This window comes from Nelusetta ayraudi, unplaced genomic scaffold, assembly GCF_046127955.1.
Source record: "Nelusetta ayraudi isolate G7.1 ecotype Tasmania unplaced genomic scaffold, CSIRO-AGI_Nayr_v1 ptg000059l, whole genome shotgun sequence".
NCBI classification, from domain to species: domain Eukaryota; kingdom Metazoa; phylum Chordata; class Actinopteri; order Tetraodontiformes; family Monacanthidae; genus Nelusetta; species Nelusetta ayraudi.
Window position 1 is genome coordinate 1,268,794 of NW_027466109.1, and position 25,239 is coordinate 1,294,032.

At 42.6% G+C, this 25,239-nt stretch overlaps 4 protein-coding genes across 5 annotated transcripts; all 4 read right to left on the reverse strand.

The window, feature by feature from the left end:
- Positions 1 to 262: 262 nt before the first annotated feature.
- Positions 263 to 4,598, reverse strand: LOC142897305 (flavin-containing monooxygenase 5-like). The gene is made up of 10 exons (XM_076039528.1): positions 4,507 to 4,598; positions 3,140 to 3,278; positions 2,855 to 3,043; positions 2,578 to 2,743; positions 2,163 to 2,305; positions 1,752 to 1,948; positions 1,529 to 1,676; positions 1,237 to 1,444; positions 1,031 to 1,103; positions 263 to 940 (listed from the first exon to the last, which is right to left on the reverse strand). The coding sequence occupies exons 2-10, from the start codon at positions 3,269 to 3,271 to the stop codon at positions 565 to 567; spliced, it is 1,632 nt and encodes a 543-aa protein (XP_075895643.1). The 5' UTR covers positions 3,272 to 3,278; positions 4,507 to 4,598; the 3' UTR covers positions 263 to 564.
- Positions 4,599 to 5,201: 603 nt separating this feature from the next.
- LOC142897304 (flavin-containing monooxygenase 5-like) lies at positions 5,202 to 9,944 on the reverse strand. Of its 2 annotated transcripts, none has more exons than XM_076039526.1 (10): positions 9,792 to 9,944; positions 8,906 to 9,076; positions 8,635 to 8,823; positions 8,369 to 8,534; positions 7,691 to 7,833; positions 7,098 to 7,294; positions 6,582 to 6,729; positions 6,289 to 6,496; positions 6,136 to 6,208; positions 5,202 to 6,035 (listed from the first exon to the last, which is right to left on the reverse strand). In XM_076039526.1, the coding sequence occupies exons 2-10, from the start codon at positions 9,035 to 9,037 to the stop codon at positions 5,621 to 5,623; spliced, it is 1,671 nt and encodes a 556-aa protein (XP_075895641.1). In that variant the 5' UTR covers positions 9,038 to 9,076; positions 9,792 to 9,944; the 3' UTR covers positions 5,202 to 5,620. The 2 variants fall into 2 exon arrangements, with proteins under 2 accessions (XP_075895641.1, XP_075895642.1); XM_076039527.1 differs by lacking the exon at positions 9,792 to 9,944 and adding an exon at positions 9,632 to 9,742.
- Positions 9,945 to 11,284: 1,340 nt separating this feature from the next.
- On the reverse strand, positions 11,285 to 15,485 carry LOC142897232 (dimethylaniline monooxygenase [N-oxide-forming] 2-like). Its single transcript, XM_076039386.1, has 11 exons — positions 15,329 to 15,485; positions 14,345 to 14,478; positions 14,044 to 14,232; positions 13,801 to 13,966; positions 13,578 to 13,720; positions 13,289 to 13,488; positions 12,755 to 12,985; positions 12,490 to 12,611; positions 12,334 to 12,406; positions 12,162 to 12,231; positions 11,285 to 12,091 (listed from the first exon to the last, which is right to left on the reverse strand). The coding sequence occupies exons 2-11, from the start codon at positions 14,474 to 14,476 to the stop codon at positions 11,714 to 11,716; spliced, it is 1,704 nt and encodes a 567-aa protein (XP_075895501.1). The 5' UTR covers positions 14,477 to 14,478; positions 15,329 to 15,485; the 3' UTR covers positions 11,285 to 11,713.
- Positions 15,486 to 15,646: 161 nt separating this feature from the next.
- Positions 15,647 to 22,482, reverse strand: LOC142897234 (flavin-containing monooxygenase 5-like). Its single transcript, XM_076039387.1, has 11 exons — positions 22,404 to 22,482; positions 20,576 to 20,714; positions 19,966 to 20,154; positions 19,719 to 19,884; positions 18,950 to 19,092; positions 18,407 to 18,606; positions 18,187 to 18,322; positions 17,354 to 17,573; positions 17,188 to 17,260; positions 16,248 to 16,500; positions 15,647 to 16,138 (listed from the first exon to the last, which is right to left on the reverse strand). Exons 2-11 carry the CDS (start codon positions 20,705 to 20,707, stop codon positions 15,974 to 15,976), a joined length of 1,677 nt encoding a protein of 558 aa, XP_075895502.1. The 5' UTR covers positions 20,708 to 20,714; positions 22,404 to 22,482; the 3' UTR covers positions 15,647 to 15,973.
- Positions 22,483 to 25,239: the final 2,757 nt, after the last annotated feature.

The window sequence follows — 25,239 nt, forward strand, 5'->3', positions numbered from 1 at the left end:
ATTTCACACCGTTGGCCAGATGATCACAGATGCCTCAGGAGGAAATATTCGATCCCATGTGAGGAACAGATTATTTCCTGCCACACGTCAGATTCCGAGGCCGCCTGTAGGTGGCGTAAGTGACTCGTGAGCAAAAGTCAACCTGGAGAGGAGCGCGACTAAAAAAAATCCTTTAATTTCAGTCTTGGGGCGTAATACAACACAAATGCTAACATGTTATTGCGTGGGTTGTAGGATGGTGACAATAAAGTTGACAAGCATCTTGATTACTGAGCTATTAAATTATTTTATTTTTGCAACAAAAAAAACAAACAATATACATATACAATAAAAAATACTGTTTCTACAGCATATAATGTTTGCTATTTCTGACCGTTGTTATAGGGAACAATACAGCTAATTAAACCTCTGTTAATTGTGCGCTTTAAGATGATGACTTTCTACTTTGCACAATAATAATAATAATAATAAATAAAGCACCTCTCCTAATGACATTTTCGTGTTTCAATCAAACTGGCGTTACACAATTACGATTACTCTCGATGTCAACAGAATTCTGAATTCTCATCCCTGTTCTGGCAGCTGTGCTTTTATTCTGATCCTGTTGACATAAGACCCCAAGCCAACAGCAGCACCCAACAGAACCAAAGGCCACATCCGAGCGCTCTTGAGCCTTGGCGAATTGCAACGCCTCGTCTGCATGGGTAGAGCCACTCTGTCCCACTGAGTGAGGATGGCCTGTCGGGCTCCAGCCCACTTTCCCGGCCCACCGAGACGATACTGGTATGAGGTAGCCGGGCCGAATATAACATTCAGTCCCAGCCTCGGATCGGTCGCTAGCAGTTTAAGGATGTTGGGTTTTGCACCCATCATACTTGCAATGTCATCCATGTAGCTGATGTAGTCAACCTGGATGGTGTGTCTCTGACTGGCGACGTACCTGATAAAGACAGTCAAGCAATAAAGATTTGGCGCCAGACACAGTGGATGTGAGGGAGAAACCTAGACGTGAAATTTTTTAACTTTCTACCTTTTAGCCAAATTCTCTTTCTTGCAGTCAATATCGTTGCGCATGGCAGCAACTGGGGGAAGGTTGACAGAACCTGTTGAGAAGGAAAAGCGAAGGAACGGTGAGTGACACTGTTTGCTCAAAGCAGATCTGAGAAAATGAAAGCGTAAAAAAAAAAAAAATTCCAGTACATTCTCATACATTAATCAAAAGGCAACCTGTAGTACCTTTAAAGACACGTGTGGCCCATCTGGCCTGTATCTCAGAGATGGGCAAGGTGGATCCCAGTGGCTGCACCAGGCCAATCACAGCCAGAGTGGGATGGTCCAGCTCTGGAGGAAACACATTCTTGTAGAGGGATGCTTTGTTCTGAGACACTGGGATTACATCACAGGCCAGGAATGGAAAAGAGAACTTGTAACCTGTGGCGAACACCTGCAGGGCAGACAACTCACCTGAGTGACATACCCTCGCAAAGAGAGCGTATACAAAATTAACAACTCAATCGTAACAACCTACCACCAGGTCGACATCGTCCACAACACTCCCATCATCAAAGTGCACACTGGAGCCATCAAACCTGCTGACGTTGGGTTTCACCTGCAATGTCCCGGAAATGATGCGGTTGGGAAGTTCTTCGTTCACTGTGGGATGTTGGCTGAACACCCTTGAATTGTAATTAGACAGGTTACGACTGCAAATAATCCCATCACACACAAACACGTACCTCGACAAGCGCTACCTGTGTGCCGGTTTCAAGTTGTACAGACTGTGGTCGAATCGCTGGTTGAGGCGTCGCTCAAACATACTGCACGCAAGGCCAAAGGGGAGGAACTTGCGCATCATCATCAAGCGCCTGCTGTTTTGCATGTCACGCGGGAGGCCGTTTACCGCAGCACGGTTCAGGACCCAGGTTCCCCTCCGAGTGCTTAGATATAACTGCAAGAGTTGCGGCATGGAAGGAAAAACTGACGATGCCAACTCTTGTTTAAGGTCAAGCAGTCAAATATCTGCCATTTGTTTGGCTTGCAGGAATTTAGTATATTAGTATTAGTTTTACATGGATTATTCCTATGACTTTATGAATGTATTACAGGCAATTCCATCTTGTTTCAAGATTTGTATTCTTCACTTATTCCAATCTCATGCACACCTGCTTGGTGACTCTGCTCAACTCCACAGCGATGTCTCCCCCAGAGTTTCCAATGCCAACCACAACAACCTTTTTATCCCTCCACTCGTCAGGGGTCTTGTAGTCTCTGCTGTGCAAGTACTTCCCCTTGAAAGTGTCAATGCCTGAAAAACAAACAAAACACAACAAAAGCCCTTCAATATTGGACTAAGTATGCGCGCGCGCACACACACACACACACACACACACACACACACAAACTACTGTACATTCCGATGTGTGCTTTTCAAAGAAATTAACATTATTCATCAAGATGTCACCTTAACTGAGGTGGTGTTGGCATTTCAAAGGCATTTCAAAGGCATTGCTGATCATGAAACAAAGGTCTACATTAATTCCAGCCACATTTGAACAAATTCTGAAAGTTTTCTTGTACCTGGGAAGTCATGCAGAGGCAAGTTAGGTTGGCAGTGATGTCCAATACAGATCATCACCGCATCAAAAATGTGTTTCTCCCTCTTGCCGTCCTTGTTCTCCGTCTCCACATCCCACTGGCCTGACTGGGAAAAATCAGACCTCTGTCTCACCTGCAACACTTTGGTCTGAAAAATAGAGATGCAAAAAAATATAATTTCAGGCAGATCCAGAGCAGGGTGCTTGTTCAGTTACACAGAAATATAACTGGAAGCACTGAGCTAATGAGAGGCGCTCACATTGAAGTTGATGTGCTTGGTGAGCTGGAAGTTGTCCGCATACATGCGGAAGTAGTCCATGATGAGGGAGTTGTGCATGTAGTTGGGGAAGTGTGCAGGGACGGGGAAGTCGCTGAAACACATCATCTCCTTGGAGCTGTTGATGATGAGGGAGTAGTAGATGCTGGCCCTGTCTGCCTCCGGATTTTCCTGCAGCAACAGCCATCAAGTGAGAACAGAGGACACTAATCCATATTTTGTAGTAAGTACAGAGTGTGTGTGTGCGAGAAAGAAAAACCTGCCCACCTTAAACCTCCACAGGCCACCAATGTCATCGCTGCTCTCGAAGCAGACTGGCTCCAGACCTTCATCCAGGCAGGACTTGATGGAGGCCAGACCGGCGCTACCTCCTCCAATCAGTGCTACGCGACGAGGCATTTTTCAGCTGTGTAAACAGATGCAAATTTTCTGGGGAGAATAAAACATTTTTCAAGGCAAATTCATGTATGAATGAACCAAATTGAAAGTTGTTTTTTTTTACACTCTTGGGGTCTGAAAATAATTTCTGTAATGTTTGTTGTCTCTCCGAACTTATTTAGCATAGACAAACAGTTGGTTACGTAAAGAAAACAGTAGGAAACTTTTAGACTCAAGGACTAGACTTGGTTTTTTTAATCATTAAATTAGAATTTTCTTCTAACATGCTCCTCCCTTCCCTTAATAAACAACTCTATGGAAAGATCTGACGACGCGCTGACCCATGGTAGAACCTGATTTGGAGAAGGAAATCGAAGGTGTTTTACGCAAGCCTTACCTGTTGTGGTGCCAAAAAAAGAAAAGTCACTGCCGCACTCTGAGACATGGACAGTGCTCATATCAGCAGTCTGAACTTTGGCACTCACAGTCATTAGAATGCCTATGAAGCCTTGTTCTATGCACACAATACATGTGTTGATGCCGCCGGCTGCAGACTGCAGACAGTGAATAATCAGAATGTTCACTACAATTTGCAACACTGCATGTGCACACAGGCAAAGGTCTAAATGTACGATTCCAACAAGGTTTAAGTCTAAATACTACGGGAAAGACCAGCTGGTCAACATTTTTATGAGGTTTTTTCTGTGTAAAGTTCACTGATAAACTGGTTAATTCGGGACTGAGCCACAGCGAAGGCCTGCTCTCATTGTTTTTTTTGTTTTTTTTTTATGCTTAATCATTTACTTATTTATTTATTTATTTTAAATGACGGCGGCAAAGTATTGATAATGCAGGATTTAAGTTTCAATGCAATCTACAATCTATGCATTTGAGTGAGAGTCCTATAACGGAATACAGTCGCAAAGAGCAGCTGAAACAAACCAGTAAACAACTGTCTTTTATAACCGCGATTAGCCAAACAACTAGTGTGGCAAAGGCGAAGTGAGTCGTCCCCAAGGGTGCAACGATTGCAAATTTCCTTATGTCAAAGTTTGACTGAGTCTGATCCCATAAAGTGGAAAACAACGAAAGGCGGACAGCGACAAGGAACATCTGTTTACCAACAGAGATGTGTAGCAAGAGTGTGTTAGCCTGATGCAGTCCGCTCGCGCTAACGGTCGCAAACGCGCAAACAATGTTATTGCTTTAATTGTTTGTAGAATGAGACGGAGACTACAAAAACGATTTTATTTTACCATCTACTTGGCATTTCCAACTTTGACGCAACACGGTGAGCTTCAGTTAAGGTTGGCTAAACGGTGTAGCATGCCGGTTAGGGAGCGTCGATAAATTACCTTCCCATTGAAACAAGTAAAAATAATTAATTCAAGAAAGCTTTCAGAGTAAAAACATACGGGCTTTCTCTGTGTAGCACAAACATCGTCCTCGCTGCTGCGGAAGTAATTTATTTTTAGATAATTTTTGAACAATGAAATGTATCTTTATTCCTTATTCACCGGCCTCTATTCGTTGCACAGCTGAAATAATAATAAACATCTCTACGTAATGCATCACAGTTCTTGAATAGCCGACGTTTAAAGCGTATCTCTTTTTTGATCGCCTTTCATTTAATTTGACTAATCCAGACTACTTTTTGTTTTTTTACTAAATAATTTGTCTTGCAAATTCAGGCATACTTTTAATATCTATTTCATGTGAGAATTCTGAAAGTCTTTTTTGACTATATTTGTATTATTATAGAAAAAAAAAATTGTCAACCTGTATATGTATACCTCTATAAGACCTATTTTGAATAGCTTTCATGTTATGTCAAACCTATGAGAAAACAAACAAAGCTAGCTCTGTTATTACACTGGATAAACAATGAACGTCTTAAAGTTTCACAGTGTTTTAAGTGTAATAGAACAATAAAGAGATCACTCACAAATAGCAAGTCTGAGCATTTAGGTTATTTATTATTTACTGTGTACATCAAATGTAAATTTCATACAAATGAAAAAATTAAGTTTGTGATGTTTACCATTCTAAAGTGAAAATATAAAGTTAAAATGTGTTTACAGAGGCAGCATGTTATTTTAATGAAGAAAGCAACAGGGCAATGCAGCTTTGACATATGAGAAAACGCAGCAAACACCGTGGACAAAACAAAACAGAAAATAACATGCTATTGCACAAAGCACCATTACAAAACATAAAAGTGTGATCAATCATCCCAATTACTCACAGACTCCAAATATATTTCAATCAATTCAATAAGGTGCAGCACGGCAAGTATTTGGAAACGTTATCCGTATGATAGGTGTATTTTCATGTTAAACCAATTCACATGGACTGCATGAAAACTGCATTTTACTGTGCTGGCAGGTACACTTTGATCTTGTCCAGCAGTGTTGTGGGATCTTGTAGGAATGCTGGCAGGTTATTCCTGTTGACATAGGATGCCACGCCTACAGCAGCACCCAACAGAATGAGAGGCCACATGAAAGATCTCTTGCACTCAGGCTCATTGCAAGGCCTCGTCTGCATGGGTTGAGCCACTCTTTCCCACTGAGTGAGGATGGCCTTGCGGGCTCCGGCCCACTTTCCCGGCCCTCTAAGACGATACTGGTACGGTGTGCAGGCACCGAAAGTTACACTTAGTCCAACTTTCGGATCAGTCAGGAGCAGCTTCAGGAAGTTTGGTCTCACTCCAACCAGGTTTGCGATTTCGTCCATATACTCGACGTAGTCAACCTGGATGGTGTGTCTCTGACTGGTGACGTACCTGAGGACAGAGACTTGAGTTAACAAGATGGGTACGACCCAATTATTGAACTTTTTCGGACTCTCAGCCTTCCCGAGGACGTGAAAACCCTGTCCTTCACCTTTTTGCCATTTGCTGCTTCTTCCACTTGATGTCTTTTAGCATGGAATCCATCGAGGGCAGCTTGATGCAGCCTTTAAAAGAAATCAAACTTTCATAAAAATGAACATGGCCCTTTGAAACTCTTGCTTGTTATTTACCAAACCTGTAGTACCTTTAAAGACACGTGTGGCCCATCTGGCCTGTATCTCAGAGATGGGCATGATGGCTCCCAGTGGCTGCACCAGACCAATGACAGCCAGGGTAGGACGGTCCAAGCCCGTGGGGAACACATACTTGTAGAGAGACGTTTTGTTCTGAGACACTGGGATCACGTCAGTGTTCAGGAATGGAAAAGAGAACGTGTAGCCCGTGGCGAACACCTGTGGGATTGAGGAGTCATCTGAGTGAAACACCACTGGCCAGCTTTGTGCTCTGAAGGCAGGTGTGCGAGCATGAGTAGCCTACCACCAAGTCGACATCCTCCACCACACTCCCATCATCAAACTCCACGCTGGAGCCGAAAAACCTGCGGATGTTGGGCTTCACCTGAACCGTTCCAGAGAGGATGCGGTTAGGAAGTTCATCGTTGACCGTGGGATGTTGGCTAAACAACCTGGAAAAAATGTTTTAATTTATTTTTCCATTTTGAGACTTGTGAACAAAGCAAGTGGCTACTCAAGTGAAGAAAGTACAAATCCCCAGCATCAGAATGGGAACAGTATAATGCTTTGGGTTGGGCTCACTTTAACATTTGCCAGTAAAATTCTTGAATATTCAATAATGAGCTCTGTGGGCACTGGAGCAGTGCCACAAGTATATACACACAATACAGTTTGCCTTTTTCTCACTGCATGGAGCTCAACTGTTACTGTTACTCAGCTGTGCTGTTTGACTCCAACCAACTGTACAAAACATACCAAGTGTCACGCTGTAATAAATGACTTACTGAACAGTAGGGGGAGAAAGAAAAACTCCACATACCTATGCTTTGGTTTGACGTTGTACAAGGCGTGATTGAACCTTTGGTTAAGCTGCAGCTCCCCCATCCCATTGTAAACACTGGAGGGAAGAATGGTCTGCAGCAAATAGATGAGCCTGTTGTAGACCATGTCCAGGGGAATCCCTTTATCTCCAACACGGTTCAGGATCCATGCCCCCCTCCGGGTGCTCAGGTAGAGCTGTGGGGGAGAAGAACAGTTTTCAGTCACAACAGATAAACAATTCCATTAATACAGTCAGCGTAATCAGATAACTGTAGCAATAAATGTTCTAAGTGATTTTATCAATCATAATATGACATGATATATTTATCAATGTACATTCATTGCCCAACCTTTAAGTTGTGTGTCAGATAGGGAGGTCCTTGAGGTCCTCAATAGCAGCTCAGAAATTAACATGTCATCACCTAAATTCAGGAGCAATTGTGCAATAAGCTGACATTCGGAATTAGTTATCATTAACCTTTCGTGAATATGTTTTATATGGATTAATCCTATGACTTAATGGATGTATTGCAGGTAATTCCATCTTGTTTCAAGATTTGTATTCTTCAGTTATTCCGATCTGATACACACCTGCTTGGTGACTCTGCTCAGCTCCACAGCGACGTCTCCTCCAGAGTTCCCGATTCCAATCACGACAACCTTTTTGTTCCGCCACTCCTCGGGGGTTTTGTAGTCTCTGCTGTGGAAGTACTTCCCCTTGAAAGTGTCAATGCCTGAAAAACAAACAAATAAACCCTAAAAACACTGGACTTAGTCCAAAAGCTACCTGACAACAAGACTACTTTGCTCTATGGCATTTTATGGTACATTTTAAAAGCCCCAAACAATGAAAAGTTAAAACTGTCCTAAGTAATGTCACAGGGGGCACCACAAACATTTCTCTCAGTCTACTGACCACACCCACAGCCAGGTGTTGGTTCAGCTCCCTGATAACGCTTCATGGCTGCCTTGTTTCTATCCCCTTCCCAAAGACATTGGGGCTAAATATATACTGTTTCCAAAATATGGTAAATACTAATAATAATTCTTTAAGGCAGCTGCTTTTGTGAGGCTGTTCCAGTGGGCGGTGAGATGAATAATAAAGATCCAAGATTGGATATAACACAGGATGGGACCTGTAAAACTGTGAATTACATTTTTAACCTCTAAAACATTGTTCAGTTTCTCTCTGTTTATTTAACAAGACAGTGACCAGTTGCAGGCCTGCTCTCAAATGAACCTCGGGTATTTATAGTTTGTCAATGGCACCTGGGAAGTCTTGCAGGGGCAAGTTGGGATGGCAGTGATGTCCAATACAGATCAACACCGCGTCAAAAATATGTTTCTCCCTCTTGCCGTCCTTGTTCTCCGTCTCCACATCCCACTGGCCCGAGTGGGAAAAATCAGACCTCTGTTTCACCTGCAAAACTTTGGTCTGATGAGGGGAAAGAAGGAATGGGACAAAACGGTCAGCTGACAGCGGCAGGAACAATGAGCTGGAGACATTTTTATTAAGATCAATGAGTGGTGCCCACGTTGAAGCGGATGTGCTTGGTGAGCTGGAAGTTGTCCGCGTACATTCGGAAGTAGTCCATGATGAGAGAGTTGTGCATGTAGTTGGGGAAGTGTGCAGGGATGGGGAAGTCGCTGAAACACATCATCTCCTTGGAGGTGTTGATGATGACTGAGTGGTAGATGCTGGCCCTGTCTGCCTCTGGATTCTCCTGCAGTAACAGCCATCCAGTGAGGACATGATGACACTAATTCAACGTTCTCGTGTGTGTCCGAGAGGTAAAACCTGCCCACCTTAAACCTCCACAGGCCACCGATGTCATCGCTGCTCTCGAAGCACACTGGCTCCAGACCCTCGTCCAGGCAGCACTTGATGGAGGCCAGACCTGAGCTCCCTCCTCCGATCACTGCTACACGACGAGTCATTTTTCTGCTTTGATGAAGCCGAGGGCCACTGACAACACACTAGAAAAAAACAAATATCCTTCTTTTGGCTACAATAATAGTAATATATATATATATATATATATATATATATATTAAAAAACAAAACAAAAAAAACAACAGGAGGGGAAAAAAAAACTATCTTGTGCAGTTTGTTTGATTGAATGAGTTTAAAATCATGCCTTTCTGTAAGAGAGACAAACAACACGAGGCCTTAGTGTGTTAAAGTGCAGGGCTTGCCAGCTGCGAGAAATGAAGAGTGCAATTTATGAGTGCGTGTGTTTATGATATAATTATATGCAGATAAGCACTGCGCAGAGATTCAAATGATCGGATGTGCCATATTTGTCTGGAAAAACAGTGTGTCGATTATGTAAACAAAAATGTGCAGTCGCGGTGCAGTATGTACAAGGGTTAGCGTGAGACAGTTGTGGGTGCGTTGTTGCAAATAAATATCATTGATAAAAATGCTTTGAGCGCGGTACGAAATCGAAAAGACACGCTCGCCGAGTTGAATCTGCTGCACATCGAACCCTGCGCTTGCAGAAAAGTCCAAGTCGAGCGAGTTCACCGAACCCCTGCTCGAGGCTCCCTCCCCGTACCCGGGTTCTTCTCGCGGGGTTGGCTGTGCAAAGTGCGATGCAACAAGTCCGCACAGTACAGCAGGCTACGTTAAAAACAAACAACAAAAAAAAACGAACACCGAGCGACTTCCTGCATGTTCGCGTGAACTCACCTCGAGAGAACCACAAAGACGAACACACTGTTTGTTGCTTCGCGCAGTCTGGGCGGTGGGCGGAGTGACGGCGCAGGGACTGTGTCCAGGAGCTGATCTTTCAAGCAGAACCCACTCTACTGGACAAACATAATGTGTTCCGCTGTCGTATCAGGTCAGCAGCACAAACTACCAGAAACTCAACCGCCAAAGTCCACAAGGATGTTTGGAAACCTGAATAGGAGACCTGGGGCTATGTGACAAAGTTACTTATTTTTAACTGATACCACGAAAGCCAAAACAAAGAAAACAACCATCTAACAAGTTAAAATAAAAATGTGAATTCTTCTGGTGGATTCAAGTGATGTAGATGTTGAAGGAGTCTTCATTGACACAGACGTAGTTGTATAAAAACTGGTTTATTTCAAAGAAGTCAAAAGTCAGACAGGCACCATGGAAAGCCTGGGGACGTCTCTGGGCCAGATGTGAGCAACTCCGATGATGCTTTGTTCACATCAACCTCCCTGGTTCAGGGAGGAAGATGCTAGAAGTGGGGGAGAATGTATACATTCCATAGTTGCACCCCCACTGGCCATCTGGTTTCAGTTTGGTGGCCGTTGGCAACAACAAGACCATATATGGACCCTGACGTCCTTAGGGAAGGAGTGCAGCAGCGGGTTCACTGCTGAGTTCACATCAGGCCATACACATAAGTTCACATGATGTCATATGCATAGATTCAGATACTACAAAAACATTGCAGACTGTAGATGACTATAGAAAAACAAAAGAAGACCCTATTTTTTATTTTTATTTTTAAATTTCCACTCAAAAAAACGTAATTTTCATGTATTTGTTGCTTCAATTAAGGTAGTCACCTTCCCCCCCCCCAATTTTGTAAAAAACAAACAAACATCATTTTATTCAGTCTCTGGCTCTCAGACCAGTACAAGGACGCACTAACAACAACAATTTACAGGTTTCTCTGCTTTTGCACAGATGCTGTTGTTTGTTACATTTGAACAGTGAGCTGCCTTTTGGTCTTTCGAACAACAGACATTGCATAAAACAGTCTGCTCCACATAAATGTGGTCAGTGCAAAAACACATTAAACACCTTGGCGACCGAGCAAATCTATCACCCAGCGGGGTTATGGACCTGAAATCATGGACAAAGTCCAGCACTGCCTCCGTGGTTTGAGAGGAAACAGTTGTGATTAGAGATGTAGCCTTTGGCCACTTTTGGCCTTTTGGTCTGACCACAGAAGGTGAAACTGTCCATGTTGAATCATACTACAAACTACTAAATTGCAGACCTCCAGTAATTTACCATTTACATCATCATGTATATGCTTTTTGGTGCTTTGATGGGCATGAGTTGTTGCTAAAAACAACAACTCCTGCATCCCTCTCACTTTTCAAAAGTAATATGCAATGTTGTCAATACCGAATGAGATGTAATTTCTGGCTCCTAATTCCAAATTCCAAGGGAACTGTAACACACCACAGACAACGTTTGAGAGAAAGGAGCTATTGCACTTTATTTAAAAACAATGAACAAAATAAAATACTAGTGACTGGCCCTTTGACGTTGCCACCTGGAGAAAAAAATGACTGAGGCAGCAGGTGAGGGTCAGATCAGGCCGTGAGCTCCTGGTTGGCTGATGAATAACAGTTTTCACTCTAACGGCAGGCCATAATCGCAACATGAGTTACTTGAATTAGTTTGAATGCCTTGTTGTTGCTGTGAATATGTTGTGCCTCCGCTGTTGTTCATTTTCTGCTTGTGGGGCAAGGACTCTTAATGAAGGATATTTAAAAATGATATATACACATGTTAAAAACAAGAGACAACATATCTAAAACACAGTGTTCGGATAACTCACACCATCTTTAAATGCAACCTCCTTCTCTTTCATAGTTGCTGATATACCACTGAATTCCTCATGCTATTTTTGTTAAACTAACAAACGCATCACTCAGGAAGAATTTGCATTTGTCAAGAGCCTGAGCTGCACCCTGCAGCACCCCTGGAACAGTCTCACTTTTCAAAAGAAGCCAAGCGGCCAACACGCTTCCTCCAATCAGGAGTAGCTTGTAGGACGGCAGGAGCGACGGCCCGGGCTCCGGCTGTGGCACCGTTCTGGTTCTGAAAGGCTGAGCCACACGCTCCCACTGGGTGAGGATGGCCTGGCGAGCCCCGGCCCACTGCCCCGGCCCAGAGAGTCGGTACTGGTACGGGGTGCAAGGGCCAAAGAAGACCTTGGTCCACAGCAAAGGATCAGTCAGCAGTAGCCACCAGAGGTTCGGAAGAGCCCCAACCTGTAGTTAGATGTCAGTCATTTTAATGCTTAATCAACAAAGAGCTCAGCGACATCGGGGTAAAAATCACCTCTCCAGCCATGAAGTCCAGGTAGGACATGTAGTCGATCTGTCGGGCAGCGTCACTTTCTCTTGGAGAGCTAAGAAAATACAATTAGGGGCAACTGTCAGCCCCACCATATTCTGTTTTTCCATTAAAAAAAAAATAATGATTTGGATGATATATGAGATGCCTCCTGAACCTTTTACGATTGTGAATGGTGTCTGACTCAGTGACCTGCAACATTTGCTTCAGAGACGGAAGTGATCTCTGACCTTGAAGACAGAAACACAGCTCATATGTCTGCTATAGATGTAAACATGCAATGCCCAAAATTTTTACTATCACTGTCATTTACCAGTAAAGACCTTGACGGCCCACCGGGCCTGCATCTCCACTACGGTCATGATTGGCCCGGCTGCCTGGAACAGACCCATGACGGCCAGTGTGAGCGGAGACAGAGAGACAGGAAACAATCTCCTGAAATGGAAAACAAACAAACAAATGAATAGATAAAATGAATAATGATGAAATAAAAAGGACATTCTTTACTTTGTCCCTGTAGCCATCATGCCTTTTGTTTCAACCAGGTTGAGCCATTTTTATCAAGATTATGCACTTACTTGTACAACTGCAACTCTTGCTTTGGCCCGTCGAACAGAGAAGGCGGCAGGAATGGGAAGCTGTCTTTGAAACCTGTGCAGAAGACCACGGCGTCGATGTTCTCCACGGTGCCATCTTCAAACATGACTCCGGTGGAGGTGAAGGCCTTCAGATCGGGTTTGACCACCACTCTCCCCTGCAGGATTTGGCCAAGGAGGTCTTCATTGACCAAAGGCTTCCTGTCGAAAAATCTGACGGCGACAGGAAACACAAGTCAGTCACAGAGTCAATTAACTTTTTGACAAATATTGCTCTATAAGATTTTTAATGGAAACATTTACATTGTGCCAAAGGTTTGACTTTGAATTTGTTTCACACGTGTGGATTTACGATCACCTCTCATTTATTGTTTTGTTTTAATCATATTTTTTCTACACCTAAAGACTTCTCCCAGACACTTTCCTGGAGAGCTTCTAAATTAATTTGAGTTATGATCCGTCGAGATCAGAATGTGGACACAGTTAGAAAAAAAAACAGAGGAAGATGTGGCTCACCTGTGGGTGGGTTGCAGGCCATAGAACCTGTGGTCACAGTGGCTATTCAGACTTCTCTCCGCTGCCCAGTTGGCCACAGTTCGAGGGAGGAGACCCAGGAGGAGTCTCTTGAACCTATTGAGGATGACCAAGTCCACGGGGATTCCTCTACCGAACATCCTGCCAATCACCCAGGCCCCCTTACGTGTGCTGAGAAACGTCTGTCAGGCAGAGATTGTGAAGAAAACAAAAACATACATGCTGTTAGTCGTTTGTCGCGAAAATACAAAATCTCCTCCTTCCTGCCTACCTTTGCTGCATGTCTACTAATCTCTGATGCAATATCCCCTCCGGAGTTGCCGATGCCGACCACCATCACCCTCTTCCCCCTAAAGGCCGTCCCATCTTTGTAATCCCTGCTGTGAATGCACGTGCCAGTAAATGTATCATGTCCTAAAGAAGAAAACATGATGTTTATATCCTGTGGAAACCTGTTGGCCAAAGTGAGCAACATTACTGCTCTGTAACCGAACCTGGGAAGTCCGACAGGGGCAGCGATGGAAGGACGTACTGGCCCGAACACACCAGCACTGCATCAAAGACGTGCCTCTCCTCCCGTCCGTCCTTGTCCATGGTCACAACGTCCCACTGACCGGAAGCAGAGAAATCCGGCCTTTGTGCGACTCTCTTCACTCTGGTCTGAAATATATTTTCAGTGTAAACGTTACATTGTGCCAATGTTGCAACCGATGACCGTAATGTGTGTGGAAACTAACCTGAAACCTGATGTGTCTGTGCAGGTGGAAGTGATCCGCATACAGCCTGAAATACTGCAGCAGCTCTGAATTGTGCAGGTAGTTTGGATACTCAGCCGGCATTGGAAAATCGCTGAAGCACATGATCTCTTTGGAGGTGTTGGTCACCAAGGAGCGGTAGATGCTGGCCTGATCTGGCTCTGTGGACTCCTGCAGATAGAAAGAGAATCACAGGGTGACCCATTTTCTTTTTTCAGTGTTTGATCCCAAAAATGCATTGCTCATTGAGTCCGGGCCAGTTTCTGGTCTTATCACCACGCACCTTAAATTTCCAGAGGCCGCCGATGTCATCGCTGCCTTCGAAGCAGACAGGCTCCAGGCCTTCATCGATGCAGACTTTGACACAGGCCAGACCCGAGCTTCCGGCTCCAACCACGGCCACCCGTCGCACCATCGCTGAACAAAAACGCGACTGTATATGTCAGAGTCTATCAAATAATCTAATCTGATCTATAGTCCAATCTATCTACAGTATCTATATATCTATCTATTTGACCTTAGAGTTGACTAGTTTGACAGTTTTGTGAGTTCTCTATGTTCTTTGTCAAAGTTAAAAGTTGAAGTCTCAGTAATTGTCACATCCCGAAGAAGGCGAAATTTGTCCTCCACAATTGATCTATGCCCTGAGGAGGACCAATGTCTTTGCTGGTAACTTTTCAATGAGACGTGAATATGAATACCGTTAATCAGTATGGATGACAGTGCAGTTGGCGGTTAAAGGGAGTTTAATTAATCTATCGAGAGTGACAGTTTATATATACATGCATCAACTGCATGTATATATATAAACACACAGTGGTGGACAGTCAGTCAGACAGACAGACAGACAAACAGACAGACAGTCACATTAACGCACCAATTTCTGCAAAGTTTTTCCACATTTACTGTTCTGGACTCGTGAGGTTTCCTGATCTAGGTTTTGTGTGCTGAGTTACATGACCCACCAGGAAAGTGAACAATTTTTCATGCAATCTCCCTTGTAGTTGGTCTCAAACTTGCACCATAGCTGTCCTCCTTCATTTCTATTTTTTAAAAGCCATTTTCCACCATTTTCTTTCAGTTTAATAAGCCTTACTTTTAGCTCACAACTTTAACTAATCGGTACCATAGCCTGTAGCAGTATCTCATATAATTTTGGAAAGTCAAAATGTCCTTAAAGGAGACAATCAACAGACCTGCACAGAGACAATGTGACCCTCCTTACTGTCATCTTAAAAATGAACGATCTACTCTAAGGCGCTCTTACCTTTACTTGTGAGGTTAATGCAGGTCCTGTGCAGCTGCAGCTGAACAATTCAGCCTCCCAGGAACTGAGTCAAGCTGCCGCCTCTCACCTCATTAGTGCAACTATCCTGCATGGGAGGGACTTTGGACCTGTCTGGAGTTTAGATTTCCCCAGATAGGGGCAATGTTCCTCTTACAGTCCCACGCTGAGGAAGGGCTGATTCGAGTTGGAGCAAAGTCATTTTCGAGTGCGTTCAAATAAACTTGTCTTACAGTGCACTGCATTCACTGCATTTAAACGGTTTGCAACAGGGTATTTTCAGGGTAATAGCTGCAAGCATGCATTGGAAATATCTTTGATTTATTCCACAGTTTATATAATTTGAGTTGAATGTGATTTTACAATGAACCATTTTGTGCATTTGCAGTTCAATAAATGTTCAAACGTAAACATATATTCAAAGTCATTGAATTTTTTTTTTTTTTTTTTAAATGTATGTAACATATTTAACCATTTCAATTTATGAGTGGATAAAAGTATGTTTCTGCACAGAGTCAACAAACTCGCAGTAGAGCCCCCAAACATAGGAATTAACATCTCAAGGGATCTGTGACAGTGGACATGAGATTTCTTCACAGCCTTCCACCATTGTTGCTTTTACTAAATTTACTCAATCGATGTTGAGATTGTCACCGGGTGGATTTTGGACAGGAGGTCGGGGATTGTGTTCGGGTAGCGCACATGGATGTGGTAGATGGAGGCAGTTCCAGCCGTGACAATCAGGCTCCACTTCAACAGGCGGCTGGCTGTGGACGGCCGTTCCTCCTCCACCTTGTCGAGACAGATTTGCAGGAAAATTGTGAATCAATTGTAAGACAGCAGACTTGCAGCACGCAATGATTTTGGAATGCGGAATCGGTGTCAGGAGTTTATTCTGGACCTTTCTGGTCTTCAGGGCCTGGTTCATGCGGTCAAACTGGGTGAAGATTGCTCTGCGGGCGCCGTCCCATTTCCCTGGTCCCATCAGGCGGTACTGGTATGCAGTGACCGGCCCCCACAGGACCCGCTGAAACAGCGGGTAATCAGTGAAGAAGAGCCAGGTGAGGCTCGGACGCACCCCGATCTCTCCTGCTAAGTCGTCCATGTAGGACACAAAGTCCACTTGGAGGGGTGTCAGATTTGACACGATGTAGCTGTGAGGGGGACAAAGCAAAAGTGCACGCAAAATTAAAATGTGATAATCGTTTAGGATTGAAACTTTCTCATGAGCAAATAAGGAAATCGTGAAGCTTTATACACCAGTAGGTGGCAGTCTTGATTCTATTTTTCTTCTCAATTTTTTGCAGGAGGCACTATAGTATGCAGTTTCTGCCCCCTGGTGGACTAAAAAAAGGACACAACTTTATTATAGCCATCTATTTTGTCATTGTCTGGAGTGTAACAGCCTTGTATTATTAAATATTACAAAAAAAACAAAAAACAAAAAAAACCTTTTAATCTCCAGAAAACAGCAAGTTATCCACCTGTTTACAAACGACTACAAAAAACATTCTGGACCCCAATAAAGATGATGACAAGAGCAGGGTTTGAAGGTGCTCAGGGACAAAAGTCTTATATAATACAAACTTCCCTCTGCTCATATCCTCTAACAATAAAATGTATATATTGATCATCTTTTACTTATTTTCTTTGAGCCCATTTTTGTAAAGAGGCGTTAAAAGTTTACTTTTGCTGATACCTCACTGATACATGCACAGCCAGTTGTCTCCATTGTCTCTGCACTCTGAAACCACCTTCAATAAAGCATCCGCTTTAGCATGAAAAAACAAAAATAAATAATAATTTAAAAATTATCAAGCAAAGCAGTACTAAGGACTTACTGGTCCTCCATGTCCTTGGTGTCTCTCTCAACAGCCTTGATCATGGCCTGGTTTGAAGGTAACTTCTTATATCCTCAAAGGCAGAAGGAAGAGTAAAGGGTCAGATGTGAAGGATGTCTTGTCTTGGGAGACATTTGACCACTTGCAGAAAGGAGGCAGCCCTTACCTTTGAAGACTCGTGTGACCCAGCGAGCCTGCATCTCAGCCTGGGGCATGATGGCTCCCAGGGCATGGATGAAACCCACCACCGCCAGCGTAGGATGTTCCAGGTTCGGGGGAAACACGTGCTTGTAGAGAGCCACGCGGTGGCCACTCCGGTACAGGCTGTTCCTCGGCAGGTATGGGAAATCGCAGTTGTAGCCTGTGGAGAAAACAATGGTGTCCACCTGTGATGCAGTGGGAGTGTGGGTGGCAGTGTTGGCGAGTAATCTATTACTAAGTAATCCACCACTGTAATTAAACTACTTTTTTAGTAACAGAGTAATGTAACCGGATTACATAATTAGATAATTCTATCATAATTACTTTATCAAGTAACTATTCCATTACTTTTCTGAAATATTTTGCAAGCTAAAAATGTCTTAATATCCACAATATGTCTGAAATTTAGAAAAACAACCAAAAACAACGATGTCCCAGGCAGCAAAATTAAACAAAACAAAACAGCGATTGCGTTTGTAGCTGGAAATACAAACATTATTTTGAGTTCATCTCGTCTAAATCAAAGGATATTGTGGTTTGTTCTTTATCTTCTTTATGTGCAGGAAACAAGACGTTCTCAACTGTCACTTTATCTTTTTTTAACTAAAGTAATGAGTGATTAGTAATTGATTACTTATGAAATGAACTAGTTAAAGAAATAATTAGATTGCTTTTTAAACAAGTAATCAGTAATCTGTAGTTGGATTACTTTTAGGGAGTAATCCCAAAAACACTGGTAGGGAGGGGCGGTGAATCTGTGATTGAAATTACCCCGAGAAACAAAATAGGTGAGCTGACCTTTTCAACTCTGGTCCCATCAGAAAATGTCACAGTGGAGCCGCTGATCTCCTTCACATTTGGCTTGATGATGACCGACCCGGACAGGATTTTCAAAGGCAGGTCATCGTTAATTACCGGGATTTTGCTGAAGAGTCTGCGAGAGGCAGAGACAGACATTCAAGGCTGACGACTGACGCGTTTCTGGGAGCTGAGCGTAGGAAGCTGAGTCGCTACTTGCCTGTGTTTCGGTTTGAGGGCATACATGGTGTGGTCGTACATGGCGTTAAGTTTGTTCTCGCCGTACCAGTTAAAGAAGTTGATTGGCAGGAGCTGGAACAGGATGTGGATGAAGCGTGTGTTGTATATCATGTCCACTGGTAAGCCGTTGTCCGACACCTGGCGGATGACCCAGGCGCCGGTGCGGGTGCTCATATACACCTGGAGAGAAGAGCAGGAGTCGACGACACTGTGTGATACACCTATTCTCAGTTCTAGGCATGTTTAGCCCTCTGTTTACAGCCTACCCTTAAAAAAAATGTTTTTGTTGTTGTTTTTTAGCTCCCTGCATAAACTGATTCCCTGTTGGACCTCCCAAGTGTTTGATAGAGGAACAAGAGAAGTTGTCATACCTGGCTGGGTGTGCGGCCAATTTTCAAAACGGCATTTTCGCAAGGTGCAAGCAGTGTAGTTGAAACTTCTAAAGTGTCTATCTAAAGTGTTTAAAAAAAAAAAAAAACAAGCAAAAAAACGGATATACAACTTGAGAGTGAGCTGTTCCAACCTGCTCAGCCACTCTGCTGCTCTCCACTGCGATGTCCCCACCGGAGTTACCGATGCCTATCACCACCAATCGCTTCCCATGCATGTCCTCGGGTCCCTTGTAGTCCCAGCTGTGGAAATATTTCCCTTCGAATGTCTCAATGCCTGAAAGAAACCACAACACCAACAACAAAAGCAGGATGACTTCGGCTGGACAAAAATAAAACAATGGCAGCGCTTCTATTTCCATCGGAAATTTCACTTCAGTACAAGCGGCATAGTATTTTTGTCAGCACTGTAGTACATATACTATGGTACTTTTGACAGTTTTGTGGCACATCACATATTGTACGGCCATGATACATCATGTATATGTACACATAGATGTATATATGTATATTCATATAAATAAACATATATATGTACACACATATATGTAAATATATGTATATCTATGTCTATATCTATCTATCTATTCATATATGTATACATGTATATATTTATATATATACATGTATATGTGTATATATATATATACGTACATAAAAATATACATATAGATAGATAGATATAGTAGATATAGACAGATATGTCTATATATACAAACACACACATATATATGTATCGATATAGATATATAGATATAGATATGTACTACTGTGAATTCTTTGAGTACTGTGAGTGAAGCCAGTTGTAGTACTGACTATAGTACTGTCAAAAGTAACTATCATGGTGGTACCCACAGTAAATGATGGGTTTAAGGCTTGAAATGACTGTTTGCATGTGTTTACCTGGGAAGTCTTTGAGTGGCAGGTTAGGGGCGGTGTAGTGGCCCGAGCAGCAAATGACTGCGTCAAACACATGCCTCTCCTCCTGGCCCTCCTTGTCCTCAGTCACCAGCTCCCACCGGCCAGTGCGGGAGTAGTCCACCGCCTGTCGCACGCTCTTCACCGACGTCTGACACGCACAGATGGACGTCCATCAGCTGCCACCGAAAACAAAACACTGAGCGCAAAACAAACTGCGGACTTTGCCTACCTGGAAGCGAATGTGCTGCCGCAGCTTGAAGTGCTCAGCGTACATCATGAAGTATTTCAGGATTTTGGCGTTGTGCATGTAGTTAGGATAATCTGCAGGGATGGGGAAGTCGCTGTAGCACATCATCTCCTTGGAGACGTTGATGGTGAGGGAGCGGTAAATGCTGGCCCTGTTGGGCTCCGACACCTCCTGCAGAGAAGACGGACGACGTGAGGCGGCGAACAGGGGATGGTGGTTAAAAATGTGTTTCATGGCCGCCTCCTTCAGTTGTGTGTGTCAGGGTTTAAACACCAAATGGTTGTCATGGTTAAATAAAGCATCTGGTGTGATTACCTCACGACTGTTTCAGGGTGTGGTGTGATCACGCATTTTAAAACCCAGTTATGACTAAAAAAAAGAACACAAGATTTCAATTGAGAAAACCTTCGATGCATATTATTACACACGCACAAGGAGTAAAATTTTATTGGGACATAAGCACAACATATGCGCAGGCTCCAGCAGCCCCCAACCCCCTTCCGAATGCAGTAGAAGCAGGTATAGGACATAATTGAATGAATGAGTATTTGTGGGTTTGTGTCTGGTGAGACGCTTGGAGTCGTGGACCTGCCTTGAATTTCCACAGACCGCCCACGTCATCACTGCTCTCAAAACACGTTGGCACCATGCCCTCGTCCAGACAGGCCTTGATGCTGGACAGACCAGAGGGACCTGCTCCGATCACGGCGACTCTGTACACCATGGTGATGCTGCACGTGGAAGAGAACAAACGGAAGAGTGGAAGGAGATTAAAGGCAAGCACATATTTACAGAAAATGTTCACCTTAAGTGACAGCCGATGCCAAATTCGGTCTTTTTTTTTATTTTTTAAATTTTTTTTATCAGAATATGTTTGGACGTGGAAGTGGTAGCAGCGGCGCAGCGGCAGCAGCTGAGACAGATGTTGAGGGATTCATTATGAAAACCTTATGAATTAATGCAGAAAGCATTAGCATTAGATAGCAGGCGGTGTGGCAATCAACTGTCGCTGTTGGGAGATAAGAAAAACTAATAGTCAAGTGACTTTCTCATCAAATCAAATCAAATCAAACTTTATTTATATAGCACTTTTCATGCATGAAAAGGATGCAACCCAAAGTGCTTCACAGATTAAAACAAAAGTAAAATGTTAAAAACATGCAGCAAAATGAACAAATAAAAGCTCATCCCTCCCACCCCCTCAAATGGACCCGCCCCTCCACACAAACACATGCACACATACGTCCACACTCATACACACACACACATGGATAAAATAGCATGACACTAAGAATACGGGTGAGGAAAAGCCACCAATGGGTGGCCATCCACGCAGAGAGGCACCATAGTCTGCTGTCACAGGGAGCGTCGCCACACAGTTTTGATTATAACCAGGGACTGGTTATAATTGTAAGGGATTGTTGGGTGCAGCGTGTGCCACAGTAATAAACGCTTTAATGCTACGCAAACTTGTATGGACAGGCAGACAGACAAACAAACACAGACAAATTTATACACAAGTTTAGACGTTTTAATAAATAAATACATTTACTGTTCTGGACTGGTCAGTTTTTCTGATCCAGTTTGTGGGTGCCGAGTCATATGACCAGCTGAACAATTTTTCATGAACTCTTCCTCGCAGTTTGTTTCACACATGCACCCTCGCTCTACTCCTTCATTTCCAAAACAAACATTTAGAGCCACAGTTGGTTCCACGTAGCTGCTGAACATTTCCTAATTCACCAGGAAAAATCAAATTACTTTATTGCAAATTATTTTTTGGAATAGCGCAGTGTTTAAAACTTCTCCAGCTTTTTAAAAACTCTCTTGACTTGGAATTACCGGTGATCAGAAAAAAGTAAATAAAATACTAATAATAATTAAAAAAGAAATTCTGCATGGACAATTAATCTTAAAATTACATAAGATAAATAATATCCTTCTTATAATCAAGACTTAATCAAGAATAATTACTAATAACTATTACGAAAAATATTTGATTTAAGTGAGAAGTGATTTGTGTCAGTGAGTGTGCATCACCACAATGATTATAGGCTTCAGTCTATGCAATCTTGGTCCATTTAAAATTTAAGTCATTTTCCACAATTCATTTCAGATTATGAAAGCTTAGTTTTAGAAACGAATTGGTATAATAGCCTGCAGCAGTATCTCATATAATTTTAGAGAATCAAAGTTTCCTGAAAGGTCCAGTGTGTAAATTTTTTATGCCCAGTATTTAAGGAAGCCTGCCTGACAGTGCCTTTCATATTTAGGGAACTGTCAGGTGCGTTTTCTTAAAAAAAATGGAAAATGGCAGCTAACTAGGAGTAAGACCCTACCTGCTCTATGTATCAGACAAATCAGTACACTCTAATTGCAGCGTATCGTATAAAGATCACAAAAGTGTGAGCTCCTCTTACCTCTGTCCTTGTGTGATGATTCGGTGGACTGTGAAGTGAGATGAGCGCTCCCCGATCACCTACTTTTATACAGACGCGCACCCCCCCCCAACCCTCTCCAGAAAAACAAGCAACGTTAAATTGTGTTTGCCCAAATTTGATTGGTTTGTACTTTAGTCGGTGTCCTAATAAAAGATGAGAGATAAAGGAACAGACTATACAACTTTTATTCTCAATCTCTATTTAATTAAAAAGGAAAATAAATCATAAATTTGACACCAAGTAATTACACAAACATTCAAGCACATGTTTAGACTGTCTCAATAGCAAACACTTTTAGTTTGAAAACATTTTTTTTTATTAAGATGACATTTTTCAACCTGGAAATAAACAGATGTGCAAAGACCACAAGGTAATAATGTGATTAAGCCACCTGCAAGATCTATAGATAAATACTGAAAGCAACATCAATCAGAGAACTCATCTAGTCACCCAGGGCAGCATATTTAGATGTGACAGAAGAAGAAAGGGGGTGAAACATCATCTCATCTTATTTTATTTTATTTTATTTTTTAGCTGTTTTGGGGGACATACAGCAGAGAAGCCACAGCATAACAGTCGACTTTGGGACACCAGGGAGCCACATCACCAGTCCACAAATTTGAGGTGCCGTGCAAAGTTTAACAACAGTAAATATAATTTAAAAAAAAATCCAAAACACAACACCAGAACCAGAACTTTTAGAACCAGTTTGGACCTGATTTTAGCCCAAAACATCTTCTCACAATCAGAATAGTGCTAAGTAAAAAAACAAAAACAAAAACAAAATAAAACATTCTTTCTGTCAAGAAAAGGTTCTTGGTGACTACAAAAAAAACAACAACATTTTATTGCCAGTTTTTAAAAAAATAATGCACTAATATAAAGAATGAAGAGGAATTGTGGAGTTTTCCGGCAGTGCCAAGATGTGAGTGCAACTGCATTGTCTAAAACGTGTGTAAACAGCCTGTTTTTGGTCACACTTCACCAAGTGGTTATACAGACACACCAGCACAGCCACAGAGGTCAGTCAGTGCATGCAAGCGCAACGGTGCACAATCGGCAATTAAATAAATAAGACATGCAAACGCCTTTACTGTTCCCCAGACCTCAACACGTTAGTCGGACGACTATGCAAAAAAAGAACAACTATTGCTCAAATGACACGATCGGCTGTGATTTGCAGGGACGGCGTGGCCGGTTCATTTGGCCCCGACTGTTCCTCCGCTCTGCCCTCGGACCGATCCAGTACACATCAGCAGCGCCGGTGACGGCACGCCAGTGCCGAGCAGCATCTGTGTTACAACATCTGCAACCTGTGGCACCAATTAAAGTTCAAAGGCGGCACTCTGTCAAGGCGGAAAACTGCTGCCGACAACAATTATTATTATTTTTTTAAATATATGATTACGTTATCATGATGGGCAGCACCGCTGAACCGCTTTCAACCGTTTTTGCTCTGATCCAAAAAAAAAAAACCTGCGCGTGCATTCAACATCCTGGCTGGCAATGAACGAGAATCAAGACCTGATGGCACTAATGACAAGTCAGGAGAAGCCTGCAGCGTGGTCAGTATTGCCAGAGTGATGCACCAGTGGAAAAAACCTAAGAAAAACTTGAGTAAACGTTTGTGACCTTCACCGTAGAATCTCGGTACAAGAGCCAACATGACGGAGGAGGAAAAACAAATTAGAAATTGCACAAGACTCTCACATGGACTTTTAAAAAATTCCATCCGTTGCAGTGAATGAAGAGAATACAAATAGGCTTTCCGGGTAAGTGTATGGCGTCCAAGTGCAATTTGGAAAAAAACCAAACGCCTCGAGCGATTCGTCAGTGAATTGTTGCCGTGATGAAAAACATCAAACGTGATGATCAAACAATGAAGCCGAGATCAATAACACGCAGGCCACAAGCTTAGATTAGAAACTGATCAAACTGTTTTTTTAATGAGTGTAAAAACCAAAAGCAAAAAAATATGCTTCCTCTGCTGGCTGTGTCTGAAAACACTCACTAATTACTGAGCTCAACATTGCTATTCACGATATGGTCCACTCAATCGCTCCTACAACGTATTGTAAAAAGTAGTGGGCACCCGGTGGTCACTCACCGGGCAATTGATACCAACATGCACTGCGTTACTCCCAACAATTGAGGGGTAACAAGCTGCCGGCACCAGGGTCCAAATTAATGTCCTGTAGAATTTCCTTTGCAGTTTTTGAGCGAATCTAAAGGTCAGTTTGGGTCCAAAGATTGTTTTTCCTCACATTTGTATGTATGTGCCAGACAAGTGAATGGATTGTGTAACTCATTAAAATGCATCAACATAGATGTGTTATAGATGTGTTGTTATATGACAATACCCACAAAAGAATTTGCTACCACAAACTTCCATGATGTTTTGTCTTGTGAAATTGTGCAACACAGACATAGAACTATTTTCGAACTGACTAAATGACACTGTGTGAACACTCCATTACATTAAACCACCTTGGTGAGAGATTTCAGACAGAGCCACAGTTTGATACACGCAGCTGCTGAACATTTCCTTATTCACCAGGAAATATAAAATGACTTTATTGCAAACTATTCTTTAGAATAGTGCAGTGTTTAAAACGTCTCCAGCTTTTTAAAAACTCTGGTGACTTGGAATAACTGGTGATCAGAAAAAAGAAATGAAATACTACTAATAATTAAAAAATAAATTCTGCATGGACAATTATTCTTAAAATGACACAAGATAAATAACACCCTTCCTATAATCAGGAGTCTGAATAATTACTAATAACTATTACGAAAAATATTTGATTTGAGTGAT